We start from the raw sequence: 21,942 nt of genomic DNA on the forward strand, positions 1-21,942 counted from the left end.
GGCAGAGGATCATATTTCTCCAGGAACTCCTACCGCCTTAATGTTAAGGTTTTGCTAGAGGGAAAAACAACCTTAGCTTGGCTGACAAAGGTGAGGCCTCCAGTATCCCTTGAGTCTTCTTCAGCATACGAAAATCCTTTGGAAACTTCCCCTTGCCTTTACCTTCCCCAGCTCCAAAGTATATAATCAGTCCCTCCTCACAATCCTGGGGCAGATCTTCCTGCCCATGGGTCTTTCCCCCCGCATTTTAACAAAATCACCTTTTTGCACCAAAGACGTCTTAGGAATCCTTTCTTGGCTGTTGGCTCTGGACCCACACCCCCTGCAACTCCAAAATCACATCAGTTATTTTTAAGAAGCTTCAGACACAGGGACACCTGGGTGGCTCAGTCAGTGAAGCACCTGACTCTTGATTTCAGCTCAGGTCATGGTCTTGCAGTTTGTAAGTTCAAGTCCTACATCAGGCTCTGTGCTGACAGCTTGGAGTCTGCTTGGGTTTCCCTCTCTCTCTCTCTCTTCTCTCTGTATCTTGCTCCCCCCCTCCAAATAAATAAACTTAAAAAGAAACTTCAGACATAAAACAAGCTCTGAAAATCAAGTGGAAATTACCCAACTGCAACAGACATTTACATTTACAAGGGAAATCTCCAGGTGTAAGGGTGTCAGGTGGGGGGGGGGGGGAGGCTAAATCTCCAGAAACTGTTACTAAGGCAGAAGGCAATTAAATCTGCATAGCAGCATTACCCTAGTTTACTGTGCATTTTCCTCCTGCTTGGACTCTCTACCCCAACATTTTCTTTTGTTTTTATCTGAAAATGGTATTTAAGGTTATGGCTCCAGTCATTTGGGGAAGTTACTTAGTTTCTCTGGGTCTCTCCCTTGTATATGGGAGATATACATGTTGTTCAATTTTGTTTTTCTCCCGTTAATTTGTCTCATGTCAATTTAATTCTTAGGCCAGTCAGAATCGAGGATAAATTCTTCTGAAGGAATTGGGCTACTGGCCTTCACCAGAAGCCATTGGTCAATGAGAGCACTGAGCTCTGTGGAAGCCCTGTCTGCAGTTACGGTCAGGCCATGGGAATTTTTCACTTCAGATTCCTAAATTTATTAAACCACTTTGTAGTCTTGGAAAAAAAATCAAAGGGAACTTTGTTTTAAAGCAAGAAAAGTTTAAAACAAACTAAGTCACCCCATGGACCAATAGAAAATATTAACAAAACATATATCTGATAAAAAGAATTTATCCAGAACATACACAGAACTCTCAAAATTCACTAAGAAAACAAACACCCAGTAACGAAATGGCCAAAATACTTGAACAGACATTTCACCAAAGAAAATACACAGATGGCAAATACATACATGAAAAAATGCTCAATACCATAGTCACTAGGGAACTGTAAATCAAACCACAACGCGGTACTTTTGCACACTTATGTTAAAAAACGGAAGTCAATTGGGGCACCTGGGAGGCTCAGTCGGTTAGCAGTCTTGATTTTTGGCTCAGGTCATGATCTCATGGTTTGTGAGTTTGAGCCCCGTGTTGGCCTCTGTGCTAACAGTGCTCCCCACTAACACTGCTTCGGATTCTTTGTCTCCCTCTCCCTCTCTCTGCCCCTCCCCTGCTCTCTCTCTCTCTCAAAATACATAAACTTAAAAAAAAAAAAAAAGAGGCTCAAACAAGTGAGTCTGAAGATTTAATTGCCTTTATAAGCGATTCATAAATTGGGCAGAATCCCATCCAGAGAGTAGAGAGACGCTCTGAGAAGCTGTGCAAAATGGAAGGTTTTTATAGAAGGAGGGTGGGGCAGGCACGTTATTAGCAAAAGAGAAGAAGGAAGTGTTTCAGGCAAGATCACTATCCCTTAGGGGGAAGACAGGGAGTCTCATTAGGTAGATTATCTCATTTTTTCGGGGATAAAGAGGGCCCGAGTGAGAGATTACTTCACTGATGTTGATCAGAAAATTCCTGATTTACCAGTTAAGATGTACATTTCTGGAGGAGGTTGAACCTGCAGTTAGGTATTAAGTCTCTGGTGACTTGGTAATTACTCAGGTAATGACATTTTGGGTCTGTGGTTTTCTTGCTAACACCTATTAGAATTTCTACCTTTGAAAAAAACCCAGAAAAATTGATAATACCAAGTGCTGACAAGGGATGCAGGGCTTTGAGAGGTCTCACATATTGCTGATGGGAATGCCAAATGATTCAACTTTTTTGGAAAACAGCATGGTACTTTCTTATAAACATAAGCATAGCAGCATTATACAGCCTAGCAATCCCACTCATAGGCAGTAACCTAAGTGAAATAAAAAATAAGATTTCTAAGAACGTGTTTGCAAATGTTTATAGCGGCTTTATTCAGAATTGCCCCCTCAAACCCTGGAAATAACCCAAATGATCCTCAAGGGGTGAATGGCGAGACAAACATTGTCACAACCATCCAATACTGCCCAGCAATAAAAAGGAATAGCCTACAAATCTATACAACAACACGAATGAATCTTGAGTGTGTTATGTGAAGTGAGAGAAGCCAGACTTAAAGCCTACCTTTAATGACATTCAGCACAAGGCAAAATGGTAGGGACAGAAAACACTTCAGCAGTGGCCAGGAGCAAGGGGTGGGGGAGGGATTGACCTTCAAGGGGTAGGAGGGAATTTTTCTGTTGTTCTTCTGTGTCTTGTGGTGGTGGCAACAGACTGCATGCATTTCTCGTAATTAAAATAGCTCTATACCAAAAAGGGTGCATTTTACTGTATGTAAGTTATGTCTCAATAGAAAAAATCAAGAGGTTAAAAAAAGAGAGAAATGAACTTGGATATTTGGTATTATGCTTATATTTGATGGTTGGTTCCAGCTTGGGCACTCATTTGTTTCTTCATTTTTTCAACAAGTGTGTGTTAAGCACCTATGCTAGGCGGGTTCAATGTCCAGCAAAGCAGATACAGGCTTGCCCTCGTGGAGCTCCTTGAAATGAAATAAAGCAAAATGCTTTATTGCTCATCCTTGGTAATGCAGAGGTCACACTTGCAATAGTCAGGAGCAGCACAAGGAGGGGACTAGTTGTGTGACACCAGAGCCACCGCACATCACCGTGCCCTTGTAGCTGCTCCCCAGGCTTCAGTGGGACTCCGTGGAGCATTTCCAGGATGGCATTACTATCAACTGGAAGAAAGACAATAATCCTTGCCTAGGAGGAGAAAACATTCTGAAGTGAGGAGGGTCTGTAAGCGAAAGGAGAGCAATGCCAATCTAGGGGGGCTTGATGCACAAAGCAAAATACATGATTATTTCCAACATCTTAGTACTATACGGGCAAATACAAATTAAAAAATAAGCCTAGGGGCGCCTGGGTGGCGCAGTCGGTTAAGCGTCGGACTTCAGCCAGGTCACGATCTCACGGTCAGTTGAGTTCGAGCCCCGTGTCAGGCTCTGGCCTGATGGCTTAGAGCCTGGAGCCTGTTTCTGATTCTGTGTCTCCCTCTCTCTCTGCCCCTCCCCCGTTCATGCTCTGTCTCTCTCTGTCCCCCCAAAAATAAATAAACGTTGAAAAAAAATTAAAAAAAAAATGACAAAACATCCTTGAAAGAAATGAAAAAGGACCTAAGTAAATAGACATCCCATGTTCATGGTTTGGAGGGCTTAATATTAAGATGGTGTAGGGGCGCCTGGGTGGCGCAGTCGGTTAAGCGTCCGACTTCAGCCAGGTCACGATCTCGCGGTCCGTGGGTTCGAGCCCCGCGTCGGGCTCTGGGCTGATGGCTCAGAGCCTGGAGCCTGTTTCCGATTCTGTGTCTCCCTCTCTCTCTGCCCCTCCCCCGTTCATGCTCTGTCTCTCTCTGTCCCAAAAATAAATAAATGTTGAAAAAAAAGATATGGCCATTCCTGCTTTAAAAAAAAAAAAAGCCTAATTCTCTCCATTAAAAATGAGGGGGCAGACATTCTCCGCCCCCCCTCCCCCTTTTTAGAGCTTTTACATTAGAAAACTTTTAAGTTCTTAATGTATTTGAAAGGCACATAAATTCTGGAAAGGCTGAGTAAACAGCTAAGGAATGTTTCCATCAGGATCTGCAGGCTATCTCTTTGAAATGTAATCAGCAAGGAATATACACGCAATCTCCCAGTTTCCCCCTGGGGAATAGCCACAGAAATTAAGTGGGCACCTGGCTCCAAATTGCAAGCCTACTTCCAGTTAAAAAGAGGAAATGTTCTCTTTGAAGGACATTTGGCAAATACATTACCAAAGTAATTTAGGATGGATTATGTGTGGCAAGTGGTACAGTTAATTCTCTTGTTTGAGGACTAGTCATTGTTAGTCTTGAGAAAATGTATACAATGGATTGTATCTGCTTGGTTCCATAAAAGGGCAAGATTCTTCTGTTTTTGCAGTCTCCTTAGTGAATTACCTGTGGTTTGCCTCACATCCCAGTTTAGTGCTTATTCAATAATGAAACCTTCTACTTTTGTAGAAAGATTTTCTGGGGCAGCAGGGGATTTTGTTTTTCACTGTATTTCTCTAACAGTACCTCCATTCAAATTATCATTAACCTTCAGGTAATCAACTTTAGGAAAGATGTTAGGTGGCAGATTTTCTTATCTTGGAAATATCTGAAATTCAGGAAATGCTGTCCTCAGTAAATTAAATGAAACGATGAAGTAAGAAAGAAAAGTCTTTTTTTTTCATTTATTTTTTTTTTAATTTTTTTCAACGTTTATTTATTTTTGGGACAGAGAGAGACAGAGCATGAACAGGGGAGGGGCAGAGAGAGAGGGAGACACAGAATCGGAAACAGGCTCCAGGCTCTGAGCCATCAGCCCAGAGCCTGACGCGGGGCTCGAACTCCCGGACCGCGAGATCGTGACCTGGCTGAAGTCGGACGCTTAACCGACTGCGCCACCCAGGCGCCCCAAGTCTTTTTTTTTAAGTTGAAGACAGCGCAGATGTGGGGGGGGGGGGGGCGGTGGGGAACAGAGAGAGGGAGAGAGAGAAGCTGAAGCAAGCTCCATGCTGCCAACGCAGAGCCTGACATGGGGTTCAAACTCACAGAACAGCCAGATCATAACCTGAGTGGAAACCAAGAGTCAGGCGCTTAACAGACTGAGCCACCCAGGTGCCCCTAAGAAAGAAAATTCTTAACAAAGCATATATTAAAAATTAGCAGTGTCCACTGAATACAAGTCAAAGAAATCTAGAGCTGCACTAATCTGTTTCTCCCATTCTCTTCTGTCAAAACCACTTCCTTGTCCAGGCTGGAAAACTACAATAAATTTTAGGAAATATCTTCCAAGTTGTCTAAAGCCTTCTTTTTTATGTATAGGAAATCTGGGATAACAGCCAACGGTCTGCCATTCCGTGTATGAAAAAAGTGGTGGGTGTTTGTGAGTGAGAGAGAGAGAGAGAGAGAGAGGATATGAAGTAGTCTTGACACATTGTTATAACTTAGAATTAACCTTTCTCTTCCCCATTACCTTCAGGAAACAATGAAAAAAAATTCAATGCAATCTAAAAGTCCCTCTCCTCAATGGTTTCTGTATCTTTCACACTGCCTAGAGGTCAGCAGCAGGGAACCAGAAATTTTCAGCATCACGAAGACAAAATGGCCCAGGACGTTTAGCCCGTGAGTAAGACTATTACTGACTCATCAGTATGAATTAAGATATCCCAGATTTGGGATAGAGCGGTTTGAGCAAACAGGCTGGACATTGCCCCATGGGTTGCTAGATTCATTCCAATGTAGAACAAAGGCTTCCTTGAGTGCAGTCAACGTCACAGGGATGAGGGCTGGAAATCAATCTGCCATTGCTGGGAATCACTCAACTTTTCAGTTTCACTTTTACTCGGGCCACTAGATGGAGAAGTTGAGCTGAGTGAACGTGTTAGCCACGCTCGCAAAAATTTCCTATGGTTGTGTGAGGTAGCAGGAAAGAGCGGGACATTTATAATACACACATTTATTGCAATGAAAACGACTCTGGACTAAATAATCTACCCCCACTTCACAAATGAAAGTAGAGCAGCCCACATCCCACAAAAAGAAGCCAAAATAACGAAACTTAGAATCAGACCATTCTCTTTATCCTTCTCCGTTCTGACCCCAGTGCCTACTACATGAGAACTACAGGAATTGAGTTGGAAATAAAAGCCTGGGTCTTGTTAAGCAGATGATGGTGAAATCAGAGGAAAGTTGAGTTGAAATCTTCAAATTTACTCTTCTATCCTTTGGCATTACTGTAGACAATTGGTGACCCATGCAAAGACTGTTTTGCTGTGTCTCAAGATCATAGGCTAATATAATAAAAATAGCTATTTGTTGAGAGCTTCCTATGATCCATGCACCGTGTTATATGTTTTTAAATATAGAAGCATCTGGGTGGCTCAGTTGGTTAAACGCCTGGCTCTTGATTTTGGCTCAGGTCATGATCTTGTGGTTGGTGAGATCGAGCTCCACATGGAGCTCTGCACTGACGGTGTTGGAGCCTGTTTAGGATTCCTCTCTCTCTGCCCCTCCTCCTCCTCCTCTCTCTCTCTCAAAATAAATAAATAAAACTTAAATGTTTTTAGATATAACTTCTCATTTGCTCATGCGAGCATTCTATGAGTAAATACTATTTCCTCTATTTTATAGATGAGAACACCCAGGCTCATAGAAGAAAGTTAATGGGGTTTTTGGAGTGGTGGTGGTGATGAAGTTCTGGGGTGATAGGGGTTTGGAGCCAACGGCCAAGAAAGAATTCTTGAAGACATCATTGGTGCAAAAAGGTGATTTTATTAAAAGCAAGGGGACAGGACCTGTGGGCAGAAAAAGCTGTACTGGGGTTGTGAAGAGTGACTAGTTATATACAGTGGAGTTGGGGAGGTAAAGTCAAGAAGAAATTTCTTAAAGGGATTTCCATATGCTAAAGAAGACTCAGAGATTACTGGAGGCCTAGCCATTGTCAAGCTAAGGTTGTTTTTCTTTATAGCAAAGCACTAACATTAAGACAGTAGGGAGTTCCTGGACTTTAGGCTATTGATAAGATTGCCTTTTTTTTTAAATTGTACTAAGGTATTTGCAAACTGATGGACACTCATCAGTTTAACCATTTGTTTTCTGAGATTTCCTTTGTTCTTGGGTAGCCAGAAGTGCTGAGGAATATTACATGTATCTCCCCTGGGGGGGGGGTGGGGGCGGGGAGTGGGCAGGATGTACTAGCTTGTGTTTTGCCCTCAGCTTGCCTTATGTTCCCTCATCAGTGGGGTCTAGAGCCGATGGCCAAGAAAGAATTCCTGAGATGTCTTTGGTGCAAAAAGGTGATTTTAGTAAAGCGCGGGAAAAGGACTCATAGGCAGAAAGAGCTGCCCCAGTACAGATGGATAGACTGATATACTTGGGAGTTGGGGGAGATAATGTCAAAAGAAAGCTTTCCCAAAGGGATTTTCATATGCTAAAGAAGACTCACAGGATCCTGGAGGCCTAGCTATTATCAAGTGAAGGTTGTTTTCCCCTCTAGCAAAGCATTAACATTAAGACAGTAGGGAGTTCCTGGAGAAATGTGATACTCTGCCTGCCTCAAGTATTTGTCAACGGGCTGCAGGTTCTAAGGAAATGTAATTATATCTGCCATTTCCTTCTGCCTTTGTTTCCCACATTAAAGTGGCTGGCTCAAGGACACCCCATAATAAACAAGAGAGCTGGAAAGAAGTCCAAAAAAAAGAGTGTGGACCTTATCTATTCACTGTCCTATTCAATGAGTACTTGTGAAAAGAGGAACTTGGCTTTGAATTCTGGTCTGTATCATTCCGATGTGTCTGGAAAGACTGAAACATGCCAGGTATTTGGAGTGTGTTGTGCTTCCCAGTTCCTGGGTAGCTTTCAAACGCCTGGCTGGTCCAACTGCCAAGGCAGGTTAGAGACCTTTCAGTGAAGAGTGATTCTTTAAGCTTCTTCAGTCTCAAAGAATTGGATGCGATAGATCTAGCTCTAGCCTACTCCTTTGTAGACTCTTGTGGTTAGAGGAGGGAGCTGGGAGAGATATTTATCTGTAAGGAAAACCCTTATGGATCATTGTATGCTAGGAAAAGACCTGGTTAACTTAGGAATTCTTGTAGAGTCGGGAATCTAACAGCTTAGCTAAGATTTCCCTGGTCTGCTTCCTTCCCAAAGGTCTTAAAGGGAGAGTCAAGGCTGCATGGTGTGATAGTATTGAGAGGTATTCCTCAGGATAATTTTCCAACTGCTTACTTTGTGGTGCAGAGTATGAGCTGATTAGGAGTCCTGGCTAATGTCGGAGAGTTAGTTATGTATTTGAAATTGTGGCTATTTGTTGCTGGTATTCCCCATTAATGTGCATTTGGTTTGAAACAGGAGTTTCAGTACCTCCCTAAGTGAACTTTGGGGCTGGGATATTCTCATATAGCTCCACTGACTTGCCAGGAACCGTAACACAGAGGGTAATTTTTGATGGTAAGAGGACCATTTGGCGACAAAATGGGAATTTGTCCAGCTTACTGAAAGGGCTCTTATAAATCTAATGACAGGTGGATGGTATAGCACTTCCCTGTCACTGTTTGAGCCACAAACAACCTTTGGGAAGAATGTTCATTTGCAAAGTTTCCTGTTTCTCATTAGTAACACTAATATAGAACACAGAAGATTAAAATGAAGTGTCTGGGGGAAAAAATGACAAACTAGGTTTCAGCACTGTGAACGTTAAACACTAAATTAAAAAATCCAAGAACCAAAGGACCAAGGAAAGCCTTTTATCTAAGAAAGTTAAAAGCAGACGTTCTGGGCTTTGTAAGCAAATAAGTGGGTTTCCTCTGAAGAGTCAAATGGAAGTGAACTCTAAGCACCCTTCTCAGGTCAAAGTCTGTGTATTGCGTTCTTTCAGATGAGGGGACAGTCCTGGGCACACAGACACAAATATCCTGTTGATAGGGGGTGGGTATCTGTCATACATGGCCCTGGGATTATTTCATATCTCAGTGCCTTGTTCAGGGTTTTTTCCTCTTCTCCAATGGCTCAGATAGCCAAGATAAAGTCTAGGGAATTTAAAAAGTGTCACAAATTATACTGAATGTGCTTGCAGGATTTAAGGCCCAGTGTCATTACATCTGTATGACTGAGTAATTTGCCTGAATTCCCTAAGTTCCATTATTTTCTCTGTAAAATGAGGCAATGATAGAACCCACTTCCTACAGTTTCTGTGAGGATTGCCTGAGAGTCCGGGGCTTACTGAGCTTGCTGTGACAAGCTTCTACTGCTGGAGAGCTCCTTCCCCACCTGGCGTCTTGTTCAGGATGGAGGGCTTTACTCTCTGTTGCCCTGACACTCATGGCCTGTCACCATCTCATTCATTCTGCTGAGGTGGAGTGGCTTATCAGGTTGATGGATCTGGAAGCAGAATCTCGACGTTCTTTGTCCAGCCCCTTCTTTCTGATTTGAGAATGAATTTGACCTTACGAATCTTACATTTTCTATTGTTCTCAGCTAGGCAGTAAGCTTAATGATATCTACCTACAATGGTCAATCCACCAGTTTTGGGGGTCAGAAGGCAACCATGTTCTTCATGTCAGTTCCATCACTAATGAAGGTGTATGCATGTGTGTGTGTGTGTGTGTGTGTGTGTGTGTGTGTGGTTTAGTCTCTAACGGTTTTAATCTTTTCTTTTAAGTTTCATTTGGTTCAACACTCAGCAGAAGAAGGGCACTCATTAACAGGGTTCCTTCAAACACTATCGGAGCTGCTAGTTAACTATCATTGGGGGGAAAAAAAGCTGTTGAGTTCAGTTTTATAGAGAAATGATAGTAGTTTGATTTGACTTTCCCAACAGAAACAAACCAAACTGTCTTCTCTGCAAGGACGTTTTATGAATGGAGTCTTTACTCTTGGCCTCTGAAAATGTGTCTACCACCAGCTGTAGAAGACAGTATTTAGCATTCAGGTTTCCAACCCCAGGTAGAAGCATGGTCCTGAAGACATAGATGTAAATGCTTATTAATTCTTCAGATATTTATTTAGGATGTACTGTACTGGAGGCACATGTGGTATAAGATCTAATCACGGGCTCATTTTCAAATCTGTGAGATTTTTGGCAAATTACACTCACCCTTTCAGTTTACACATTTGTAAATTGGAAATAATTTACAAATTATTTTTTGTAATGCTTGTTGTGAGGATTACATAAGCTTTGGTTAAACACCTAGCATATAGAAAGCATGCAACAGCTCTTAACTGGTTGGGATTATTTTTTAAAAGGATGCCAGGCATCGGGCTCGTTGTTGTAGTGAAACGATGAACAAAATGGACACTGCAAGTTTCATTTAGGACTGAGTTACATTGTGTAAGTCTAAATCAGTTTCCATTCTTTACTATTTTAATTCACTGAGCGCTCCCCAAATAAGTGAAGTACAATGAATGACAGAAATCAATACTTGGTTTAAGATCAACATTTAAACTGCATTTTAATAGCGTTCTGTTTTTCACAAAGTGAATCAAACCATTTTTACTCTAAGAGCATTATGCAAACTATCTAGGTGGCCTAAGCTTATTTTCTGGCTCTAAAACTAAAACTTGTTCTATGATTTTCTGAGATGTTCTAGATACTTAAATTAATAGATATTTTAAATGAAGAAAATTTTCCAAGAAATATGTTTTAGATGGAACGGTTGCAAGGTGCATACATCTTTCCATGTGGCACCAGGATCATCCACACAGGATCCAGCTTGAACTTACTCCCTTCTGATGCAGGGAAATGTATTTCAAAACACATTCAAAACAGGAGGCATCTTGTGACAACAGCGCCGTTACCTGCGTCAGTTTCCAAAATAGTATTGTCAACCATTCCTAACAGAGGTAGGAAGGGAAAAAAAAAAAACCACATGTAAAAGAACTTTCAGTCTTTCAACATTGACTTACAACCCCAAACAGGATATACTAGAGGGTCAGTTTCATTCCCGCAGGAAATACCTCCTGGTCATTATTGCTAAATGTGAGGAAGGACGTTGGGTGAAATGTGAGTTACTCCTGATTCACAAAGTGGTGGTAGTGTGGTATAAACTGGGAGTCAGAGTCCAGGAAGCCACTGGGGCTTGCTGAACTGGACAGGGACAGTTTATGGACTGTCAGGAGCATGATGTGTCATTGTGGGAAACACTGAGTCTTGGCTCTGGCTGTTACCACTCCTTCTCACAGCCCTGGGATCGCCCCCAGTGCCAAGTGTAAAGGGTGACAACTTTCAGATCATGTATATTGGAATAATGCTTAGTAGTTTTACAATCATGTTGTTCATTACACGGCCGATAAAACTATGTAAAATAAGAGAAGTGAGCATACCCATCCCTACTCTTACCTTTCTAACACCTAATTGAAACATTTGGGTTTATCTCTTCTGGATTCTTTTCATGTTAAAAAAGCTGTATGTATGGGTTTGTCTTCCTTTTCATATTTTACATTGTACTGTATACAACCAATCTTTTTAATGGTTATATATTTCCTCTAATGGATGTCCTGTAGCGAAATTAAATACTTTCTTACTATTGGACACTTGGGACTCTTTAATTTTTTGGCATTAGAAATACTGGTGCTGGGGCGCCTGGGTGGCGCAGTCGGTTAAGCGTCCGACTTCAGCCAGGTCACGATCTCGCGGTCCGTGAGTTTGAGCCCCGCGTCAGGCTCTGTGCTGATGGCTCAGAGCCTGGAGCCTGTTTCCGATTCTGTGTCTCCCTCTCTCTCTGCCCCTCCCCCGTTCATGCTCTGTCTCTCTCTGTCCCAAAAATAAAAAATAAACGTTGAAAAAAAAATTAAAAAAAAAAAAAAAGAAATACTGGTGCACTGGACAGTTTGTACATATGTCTACTTCACTACTTTGGATTATTCTCTTTGGATTGGTTCCCAAAAGCAAATTCATGGAGTCAAAGTATATGAACATTTTTATGACTTTTGTTTCAAATTCCTTTTACTCATCTACCAGCAAAATATAAGAAAACAAGTATTTTCATTTCTGTTTCATCAACTCTATTTCAAAGGAAACATGTTACCATGGAATAAAATTTGTTAATTTGAAAAAGCAAATGTTGATACTTCATTATTTTATTTCGTACTTCTTATTTTCTCTATAGTCTGGGTATTGTCTTTTTCCTGAAGAAAAATTTCCTGAAGGCAAATTTCCTTAAATTTGCCTATTGGAGTCATGGTGTTTTCCTGATAATTTTGCATATACTTTTCCCAGGTAAAGATATTGATCATAATACAAATAATTCTTGCAAATAGTTTTTCATGAATATAATTTATTGTCAAATTGGTTGACATACAACACGCAGTGCTCATCCCAACAAGTGCCGTCCTCAATGCCCATCATCCATTTTCCCCTGTCCCTCACCTCCCACATCCACCCTCAGATTGTTCTCCATATTTAAGAGTCTCTTGTGGTTTGCCTCCCTCCCTCTCTATTTGTAACTATTTTTTTTCCCCTTCCCTTCCCCCATGGTCTTCCGTTAAGTTTCTCAAGATCCACATATGAGTGAAAACATGGTATGTGTCTTTCTCTGGCTGACTTATTTCACTCAGCATAATACCTTCCAGGTGCACGTTGCTGTGAATGGCATGATTTCATTCTTTCTCATTGCCAAGTAGTATTCCATTGTATATATAAACCACATATTTATTTTTGAGAGAGAGTGAGGGAGCAAACCGCTAGTGGGGGAGGGGTAGAGAGTGCAAGAGAGAGAGAATCCCAAATAGGCTCTAGGCTCAGCTCAGAGCCAGATATGGAGTTTGATCCCACAACTGTGGGATCATGACCTGAGTCAAAATCAAGAGTCAGACACTCAACCAACTGAGTCACCCAGGTGCCCTTAATCTGTTTTTAAAACGGTCTTTGTTACAGGAAGTAGCATCTAAGAATTAGAAGTTTTTAAATGAAGATACAAAGATTTATCTGAAGGTCATTTTTTAACCCAGAGATATGCTTTATGTAGATTAGAATCATATAAAGCATGCACACGCGCGCGCACACACACACACACAATATGTATATATATGTATACACATATATACATATGTGTATACATATACACACATATATACATATGTATATATATACACACATATATACATATGTGTATATATATATATATGTATATATGTATGTGTGTATATATATATATTTCCCCATTGGTGCTGCATTTTGAACAACCAACAGCCAGACTGGTCTACTCCCTAAACGTCTTGCTGTCTTGTGTCCCTTTTCTAAACATCCTCTTCCCTTCTCAACACAGGCTGTGTTTATGTAAAACAGGAGTTGTTTCTCTTTGGATTCCTTTGAGTTTAAGCTGCCACTCTCCACAGTGTATCTTGTGTTGTTATATAACTGCCTTCTAATCAGTTTTGCTTCCTTAACTAGAACAGAAACTTGAAAATTAAAGTCATCACAAATTACCTGTTTATATCTTCCATCATACATGGCAGCCTGAAAAATGACCTCCTGGATTGGGGGGCAGCCAGTTTTGCATGTACAATTAAGTAGTAGAATATAGAGAGGAGGCCATGAGTCTATAAAGTTTTCAGAAATCTAGATCAAGGAATCTTATTTTAAAGTTAATTTTCCAAGTTAGAATTTGGAAATAGTGTTATTAGAAGAATGAACTGGCTATTGGAAAGTGACCATATTGCAAATAATGGCTAGTGGAAAGTGATATAATTCACACTGTCACAAAAGAGCCACACGAACATGGCTTTAGCCTGTATCTCCAGAGACAGGCATTATCTGGATCACATTGAGGAAACTGAGGCAGCTTACCAGATTTTCATTTAGTTTTATTCTAGATGACCTCATAGACGTCCATTTCCTCCTTGATACTATCCAATAGCCCTGTAGATTCTTGAATCTAGAAATGGAGATAGGAGATAGGAGTCAAATTCTGAGACTATTAATAAGAGTCAGATTTATAAAGCAGGACAGATGTCAAATCTGGTCTACAGAGCAGGGGACTGAGAATTAGAACTTCTGGCATTGGCAGCGCTGTGTGCTCCATCCTGGACGCCAGAACACTTTGTAAGGAGCTGCTGGATTTGGGGCATGGGACTTTTTATTATGTAAAGGTATAGCCACAGTTCTAGGGTGTGGTGGGAGGAGGGGTTAGGGGAGGAGGAAGGGAACTGGCCCAGAAACACCCATAACCAGGATCTAACATCAGGGAGAAAAAGCATTTACTAAATAACACAAGCTGACAATTGTCTCCATAAGACTCACTCGGTGATGTTTTTACCATTTAATAAACTGTCTCTCACTTCCACACTATTTTCTCTATATTAACTGCCTCACGCAATCAGTTTTTTTTTTTTTAATTATGAAAATGGAGCACTTTGGGGGAATCTGTACAGGGAGATCATTAGCTTCCCTGGCTTCTCACTCAGTTCTTCAATATCTACTATTAAGCTGACTCCTACGAGTGAGGCAGCCTGCCCAGGCTAAGGAGAAAGAAAGGCTAACCAGTGGCCTCCAGGTACCATCTAATTCTGGAAGTCGAGCTATCCAACCAGCCTGATGGTAGGGCCCCAGGCAGTGGATGGATCAGGACTGCAGGGCGGCCCATAGACAGTGAAGCTTCTTGTACTCCTGCTTTTATGTAATTTGGCCTTAATAAAAGTACTTGGGGAATTGTCTGTTGGGGAATTGCCCTAGACAGGCCCCCTGGGAAAAGAACTATTGGGGAAAGAAATAAGGTTCCGCAAGGAAATTGTGCGGCCCTATGTTTAGCCCTTGCCACCCCCTATAAAGACTCCTCTACCTGAAGGAAGGATAGACCCATATATTTCCCAGCCAAGGAGGGGCAAATGGATTTGAAAGCCCCACACCGGCAACAGAGGAGTGTATCTATGGGCACAAGTTACTCCAACTCCTAGGCCCACTTGGCCCCCAGGAGGCATTCCAGATGATGACTGAACCTAGTCGGTTAAAGTACAGAATGGTCCATTAGTTCCTAGGTGCATTGCCTCTCTGAGAATGTATGAGGTGTGGTTCCTAAGGCCCTCCTGGCCCCCTCCTGGCATCTCACACCAAGGGGAACATTTTTGTTCCTCATGCCACAAATCGTTCAGGGAAACAACTAAGAGGTCATGTCCCTGTAACTGTTCCACTTCAGGTGTTGAGAGATAGATGACCTTTCATGAAAACAGCAAAGCAAATGCTCTATAGATTATAGATCAATGTAGATACATAATGAAAATAACGTAAGAAATTAATCAATAAGCAAAGGGCAGGAAGGAACGTTACGAGAAAATAACCATGTTATTCCTTAAAGGGTGATTACCCATAGGAACATTTTTAGAATTAGGTAATGCTAGAAAACATAGATGACGCATGCTACAAGGAAATTGCTAACAAATATATAATGCCACGTTTGCCACAATAAAGCAGCCAGTTCAACACAATAAAGCAGCCAGTCCATTTTTATTTTTATTTTATTTTATTTTTTTCACTTTTTCACCGATGTCATTCATCCTTCGGGAGCCCCTGGACCTGCTGGAGTTGGACTCCGGCAATCTAACATTTTGTCTTAAGTGTTCTCCTCATCTTCTTCATTTTTGAAATTGTAATTTCCCTTTGTTATTTCCTAGTCTTCAGCAGCAGCCATGTTTGGGAGAATTAGAGGAGATGACTGTATCCCTATTGTTTTAGAAATTTAGTACCTGGAGGGCACAAGAAGTTTGGAGTAGTCTACCATGTTAAGAAGGGGTTAGCAGAGAGTAACAGAAATTAATGGGTACAGATTGCTTGTTATGTGCCAAACGCTATGCAGTGTACTTTCCATTTCTTTAATCTGCATGGCAGCACTACACGAGATACGTATGGTTATCATTCCTGTTGTGTAGATGCAGGAAGTGATGCTTAAACAGGTTAAGAAAACTGTCCAAGGTCACGTGGCTAATAAGTGATGGAACCAGGAAGCAAACCAGGAATCTCATGCCAAAGCCTATATTCTCAGCTCCTATGTTATTCGGTCTACAGTTCCAGGCACTGAGCAACAACCAGGAAATGTTTGAGGAAAAGATTCCCCAGAAAGACCCCAAAATATAAAAAAAAAAATTTAATGTTTGTATTTATTTTTTTATTAAAAATTTTTTTTAATTTTACTTTTTATTTTTTTAAATTTACATCCAAATTAGTTAGCATATAGTGCTACAATGATTTCAGGAGTAAATTCCTTAGTGCCCCTTACCCATTTAGCCCATCCCCCCTCTCACAACGCTTCCAGTAACCCTGTTTGTTCTCCATATTTATGAGTCTCTTCTGTTTTGTCCCCCTCCCGTTTTTATATTCTTTTTGTTTCCCTTCCCTTATGTTCATCTGTTTTGTCTCTTAAAGTCCTCATATGAGTGAAGTCATAAGATTTTTGTCTTTCTCTGACTGACTGATTTCACTTAGCATAATACCCTCCAGTTCCATCCACATAGTTGCAAATGGTAAGATTTCATTCTTTTTCTTTTTTTTTTCTTTTTTCTTTATTTTTGGGACAGAGAAAGACAGAGCATGAACGGGGGAGGGGCAGAGAGAGAGGGAGACACAGAATCGGAAACAGGCTCCAGGCTCTGAGCCATCAGCCCAGAGCCCGACGCGGGGCTCGAACTCAACTGACCGCGAGATCGTGACCTGGCTGAAGTCGGACGCTCAACCGACTGCGCCACCCAGGCGCCCCAAGATTTCATTCTTTTTGATTGCCAAGTTATACTTTATCCATTTTTTCCATTCATCCATCGATGGACATTTGGGCTCTTTCCATACTTTGGCTATTGTTGATAATGCTGCTATAAACATGGGGGTGCATGTGTCCCTTCGAAACAGCACACCGGTATCCCTTGGATAAATGCCTAGTAGTGCAATTGCTGAGTGGTAGGGTAGTTCTATTTTTAGTTTTTTGAGGAACCTCCATACTGTTTTCCAGAGTGGCTGCACCAGCTTTCATCTCCACCAACAATGCCAAAGAGATCCTCTTTCTCTGCATCCTGGCCAACATCTGTTGTTGCCTGAGTTGTTAATGTTAGCCATTCTGACAGGTGTGAGGTGGTTTTGATTTGTATTTCCCTGATGATGAGTGATATTGAGCATTTTTTCATGTGTCGGTTGGCCATCTGGATGTCTTCTTTGGAGAAGTGTCTGTTCATGTCTTTTGCCCATTTCTTCACTGGATTCTTTGTTTTTTGGGTGTTGAGTTTGATAAGTTCTTTGTAGATTTTGGATACTAACCCTTTATCTGATATGTCATTTGCAAATATCTTCTCCCATTCTTTTGGTTGCCTTTGAGTTTTGCTGATTTTTTACTTCGCTGTGCAGAAGATTTTTATTTTGATGAGATCCCAGTAGTTCATTTTTGCTTTTGTTTCCCTTGCCTCTGGAGATGTGTTGAATAAGAAGTTGCTGCAGCCAAGATCAAAGAGATTTTTGCCTGCTTTCTCCTCGAGGATTTTGATGGCTTCCTGTCCTACATTTAGGTCTTTCATCCATTTTGAGTTTATTTTTGTGTATGGTGTAAGAAAGTGGTCCAGGTTCATTCTTCTGCATGTTGCTGTCCAGTTTTCTCAGCACCACTTGCTGAAGAGAGTGTCTTTATTCCATTGGATATTCTTTCCTGCTTTGTCAAAGATTAGCTGGCCATACGTTTGTGGGTCCATTTCTGGGTTCTCTATTTTGTTCCATTGATTTGAATGGCTGTTCTTGTGTCAGGACCATACTGCCTTAATAATTACAGCTTTGTAGTTGAGTTTGAAGTCTGAGATTATCATGCCTCCTGCTTTGGTTTTCTTTTTCAAGATTGTTTTGGCTATTTGGGATCTTTTCTGGTTCCATACAAATTTTAGAATTGTTTGCTTTAACTCTGTGAAGAATGCTGGTGTTACAGTGATAGGGATTGCACTAAGTATGTAGATTGCTTTGGGTAGTATTGACATTTTAACAATATTTGTTCTTCCTATCCAGGAGCATGGAATCTTTTTCTATTTTTTTGTGTCTTCTTCAATTTCTTTCATAAGCTTTCTACAGTTTTCAGTGTATAGATTTTTCACCTCTTTGGTTACATTTATTCCTAGGTATTTTATGGTTTTTGGTGCAACTGTAAATGGGATCGATTCCTTGATTTCTCTTTCTGTCACTTCATTGTTGGTGTATAGGAATGCAACCGACTTCTGTGCATTGATTTTATATCCTGCAACTTTGCTGAATTGATGATTCAGTGCTAGCAGTTTTTTGGTGGAACCTTTCGGGTTTTCCATATAAAGTATCATGTCATCTGAGAAGAGTGAAAGTTTGACCTCCTCCTGGCTGATTTGGATGCCTTTTATTTCTCTGTGTTGCCTGATTGCAGAGGCTAAGACTTCCAGTACTATGTTGAATAACAGTGGTGAGAGTGGACATCCCTGTCTTGTTCCTGACCTTAAAGGGAAAGCTCTCAGTTTTTCCCCACTGAGGATAATATTAGCGTTGGGTCATTTGTATATGGTTTTAATGATCTCAAGGTACGCTCCTTCTATCCCTACTTTCTTGAGAGTTTTTATCCAGAAAGGATGCTGTATTTTGTCAAATGCTTTCTCTGCATCTGTTGAGAGGATCATATGGTTCTTGTCCTTTCCTTTATTGATGTGATGAATCATGTTAATTGTTTTGTGGATATTGAACCAGCCCTGCATCCCAGGTACAAATCCCACTTGGTCGTGGTGAATAATTTTTTCAATGGTTTGTTGGATTGGGTGGCTAATATCTTGTTGAGGATTTTTGCATCCATGTTCATCAGGGAAACTGGTCAATAGTTTTCCTTTTTAGTGGGGTCTCTGGTTTTGGAATGAAGGTAATGCCGGCTTCATAGAAATAGTTTGGAAGTCTTCCTTCCATTTCTATTTTTTGGAATAGTTTCAAGAGAATGGGTGTTAACTCTTCCTTAAATGTTTGGTAGAATTCCCCTGGAATGTCATCTGGCCCTGGACTCTTGTTTTTTGGGAGAGTTTTGATTACTACTTCCATTTCCTTACTGGTTATGGGTCTGTTCAAATTTTCTATTTCTTCCTGTTTCAGTTTTGCTAGTGTATATGTTTCTATGAATTTGCCCATTTCTTCCAGATTGCCCATTTTATTGACATATAGTTGCTCATAATATTCTCTTATTATTGTCTTTATTTCTGTTGTGTTGGTTGTGATCTCTCCTCTTTCATTCTTGATTTTATTTTATTTTTTTTTAATTTTTTTTCAACTTTTTAAATTTATTTTTGGGACAGAGAGAGACAGAGCATGAATGGGGGAGGGGCAGAGAGAGAGGGAGACACAGAATCGGAAACAGGCTCCAGGCTCCGAGCCATCAGCCCAGAGCCTGACGTGGGGCTCGAACTCATGGACAGCGAGATCGTGACCTGGCTGAAGTCGGACGCTTAACCGACTGCGCCACCCAGGCGCCCCCATTCTTGATTTTATTTATTTGGATCCTTTCCTGTTTCTTTTTGATCAAACTGGCTAGTGGTTTATCAATTTTTTTAATTCTTTTAGAGAACCAGCTTCTGGTTTCATTGATCTGTTCTACTGTTTTTTGTTTGTTTGTTTGTTTGTTTTGGTTTCAATAGCATTAATTTCTGCTCTAGTCTTTATTATTTCCTGTCTTCTGCTGGTTTTGGGTTTTATTTGCTGTTCTTTCCCCAACTTCTTAAGGTGTAAGTTAGGTTGTGTATCTGAGATCTTTCTTCCTTCTTTAGGATGGCCTGGATTGCTATATACTTTCCTCTTATGACTGCCTTTGCTGCATCCCAGAGGTTTTTGGTTTTGGTGTTATCATTTTGATTGACTTCCATATACTTTTTAATTTCCTTTTTAAGTGCTTGGTTAGCCCATTAATTCTGTAGTAGGATGTTCTTCAGTTTCCAAGTATTTGTTACCTTTCCAAATTTTTTCTTGTGGTTGATTTCGAGTTTCATAGCATTGTGGTCTGAAAATATGCATGGTATGATCTCGATCTTTTTGTACTTACTTAGGGCTGATTTGTGTGACAGTATATGGTCTATTCTGGAGAATGTTCCATTTACACTGGAGAAGACTGTATATTATGCTGCTTTAGGATGGAATGTTCTGAATATATCTGTTAAGTCCATCTGGTCCAATGTGTCATTCAAAGCCATTGTTTCCTTGTTGATTTTTGATTAGATGATATATTTATTTTTGAGACAGAGTGAGACAGAGCATTGAACGGGCTAGGGTCAGAGACAGAGGGAGACAAAGAATCTGAAGCAGGCTCCAGGCTCTGAGCTGTCAGCACAGAGCCCCACGCGGGGCTCAAACTCTCAACCACGAGATCATGACCTGAGCCAAAGTCAGATGCTTATCTGACTGACCCACCCAGGTGCCCCAGAAAGACCCCAAAATATTAAGGGACGGAGTGAACTTCCTGCTTTTATGAGGGGATGGGCAATGAGTATTTAAGAGAAGTGTTGGCCTCTTGAAGATCAGAGAGACACAAGAGAAACACCTTCAGCCTCCCCCACAGAACCTATAATCACCTTTCATTGAACATACATTTGTGAGTAGAGATTCAGGGGAGAAGGAGCATGCATTCTCAGAGTTACATATGCAGTGCTAATGGGCAAAATGGACTTGATGTAAAACCTATTTCTAATAACCAAATACACAATTTTCTGGCTTGTATATTTTTAGCAGACATCTCTCAGATTCTGGGTATTATAATCAGCATCTCCTGGAGTAATACAAACAGCTTGGCACAAACTAGATTTAAAAATAAATTCTCTACCCTATCTGGAACTCTCAAAGATTCAGTCTACAGGCATGCTGGTGTAGATGTAGTGAGGTACTTCCATTTTATTCCTCTGCCCCAGTTTCATTTCCAGGGCCCTACAGTGTTTCATAACTTGGGATCTTGCTGTAAAGTTGGCCCAGGATTTTGAAGATCCCAAGATCCCCAAATGACCTATCCAAGTTCATATCAGAGTGTAAAATTAATATTTAGGGGATTTTCTGAAGAACTTAGGTTAGCCTGGGGTAGATTAAATTAGTGCATTTATTACTGAGCTCCTGCTTTGTGACAGGCCTTGTGGATAATCGGGCAAACTGTCTTCAGGTTGGGAGCTCCTGGATGCAAAGCCAAGATAGCAATGAAGGCTTCAGACCAGTCAAAATTTCAGCCCCAGGTGGAAACATGGGAGGAGCTTGTGTACATGACAACCCTTGCCACCCCAGTAGTACGTGGTTGCTAATGTGATTCAAAAGGAACATTCTGGTATCTTCTGAACTTTCTTTCTCTTTGTCATTTTTTTTTTAATTTTTTTTTTCAACGTTTATTTATTTTTGGGACAGAGAGAGACAGAGCATGAACAGGGGAGGGGCAGAGAGAGAGGGAGACACAGAATCCGAAACAGGCTCCAGGCTCTGAGCCGTCAGCCCAGAGCCCGACGCGGGGCTCGAACTCCCGGACCGCGAGATCGTGACCTGGCTGAAGTCGGAAGCTTAACCGACTACGCCACCCAGGCGCCCCTCTCTTTGTCATTTAATATTTAGCTAAAAATATAAATACAATTTCCACTGTACCCTAGTCTAAGAGACAGTGCTCATATTGAAATCTGTAAAATGATTAGCAGGTAAACTCCTCCCAATTAAGAGTTTAAATTCCAGACACTATTTTCCCCCAAAATAAAGCTTCTAAAAGTACTGTTTTAACTTACCTCACTCTTTGTTTCACATTGAAGATCTTTATATAGTCTGCTTGTAGCTGGTTCAAAAAAGACTGTGTTAGTTCAAGCACTGAAACAAAGGACTATTTCAATTAATCCAACTATCACATTAGACCAGGTTTAATCATTCACACTCAGGGCCTGTGATTTGAAATTGGTGGTAAATTCAATTGGTGGGAAGAAGGGTCACTTTTTTCCAAAAAGGCTTAAAAGTCTTTTATTATAAACATTATGTAGTGACA

At 41.0% G+C, this 21,942-nt stretch overlaps 1 protein-coding gene across 2 annotated transcripts in view; it reads right to left on the bottom strand.

Moving 5' to 3' along the window:
- Positions 1-10,423: 10,423 nt before the first annotated feature.
- The window catches only part of SLC9C1 (solute carrier family 9 member C1), a 109,015-nt gene continuing 97,496 nt past the window's right edge, over positions 10,424-21,942 (bottom strand). For both annotated transcript variants that reach the window (XM_043594166.1, XM_043594167.1), the window contains 3 exons: positions 21,692-21,738; positions 13,785-13,872; positions 10,424-10,831 (listed from right to left, as the gene is read on the bottom strand). In XM_043594166.1, coding sequence (XP_043450101.1) covers positions 13,807-13,872; positions 21,692-21,738 — 113 coding nt within the window. In that variant the 3' untranslated portion in view covers positions 10,424-10,831; positions 13,785-13,806. The remainder of the gene's footprint in view (positions 10,832-13,784; positions 13,873-21,691; positions 21,739-21,942) is intronic.

The sequence above is a fragment of the Prionailurus bengalensis genome, chromosome C2 (assembly GCF_016509475.1).
Source record: "Prionailurus bengalensis isolate Pbe53 chromosome C2, Fcat_Pben_1.1_paternal_pri, whole genome shotgun sequence".
NCBI lineage: Eukaryota > Metazoa > Chordata > Mammalia > Carnivora > Felidae > Prionailurus > Prionailurus bengalensis.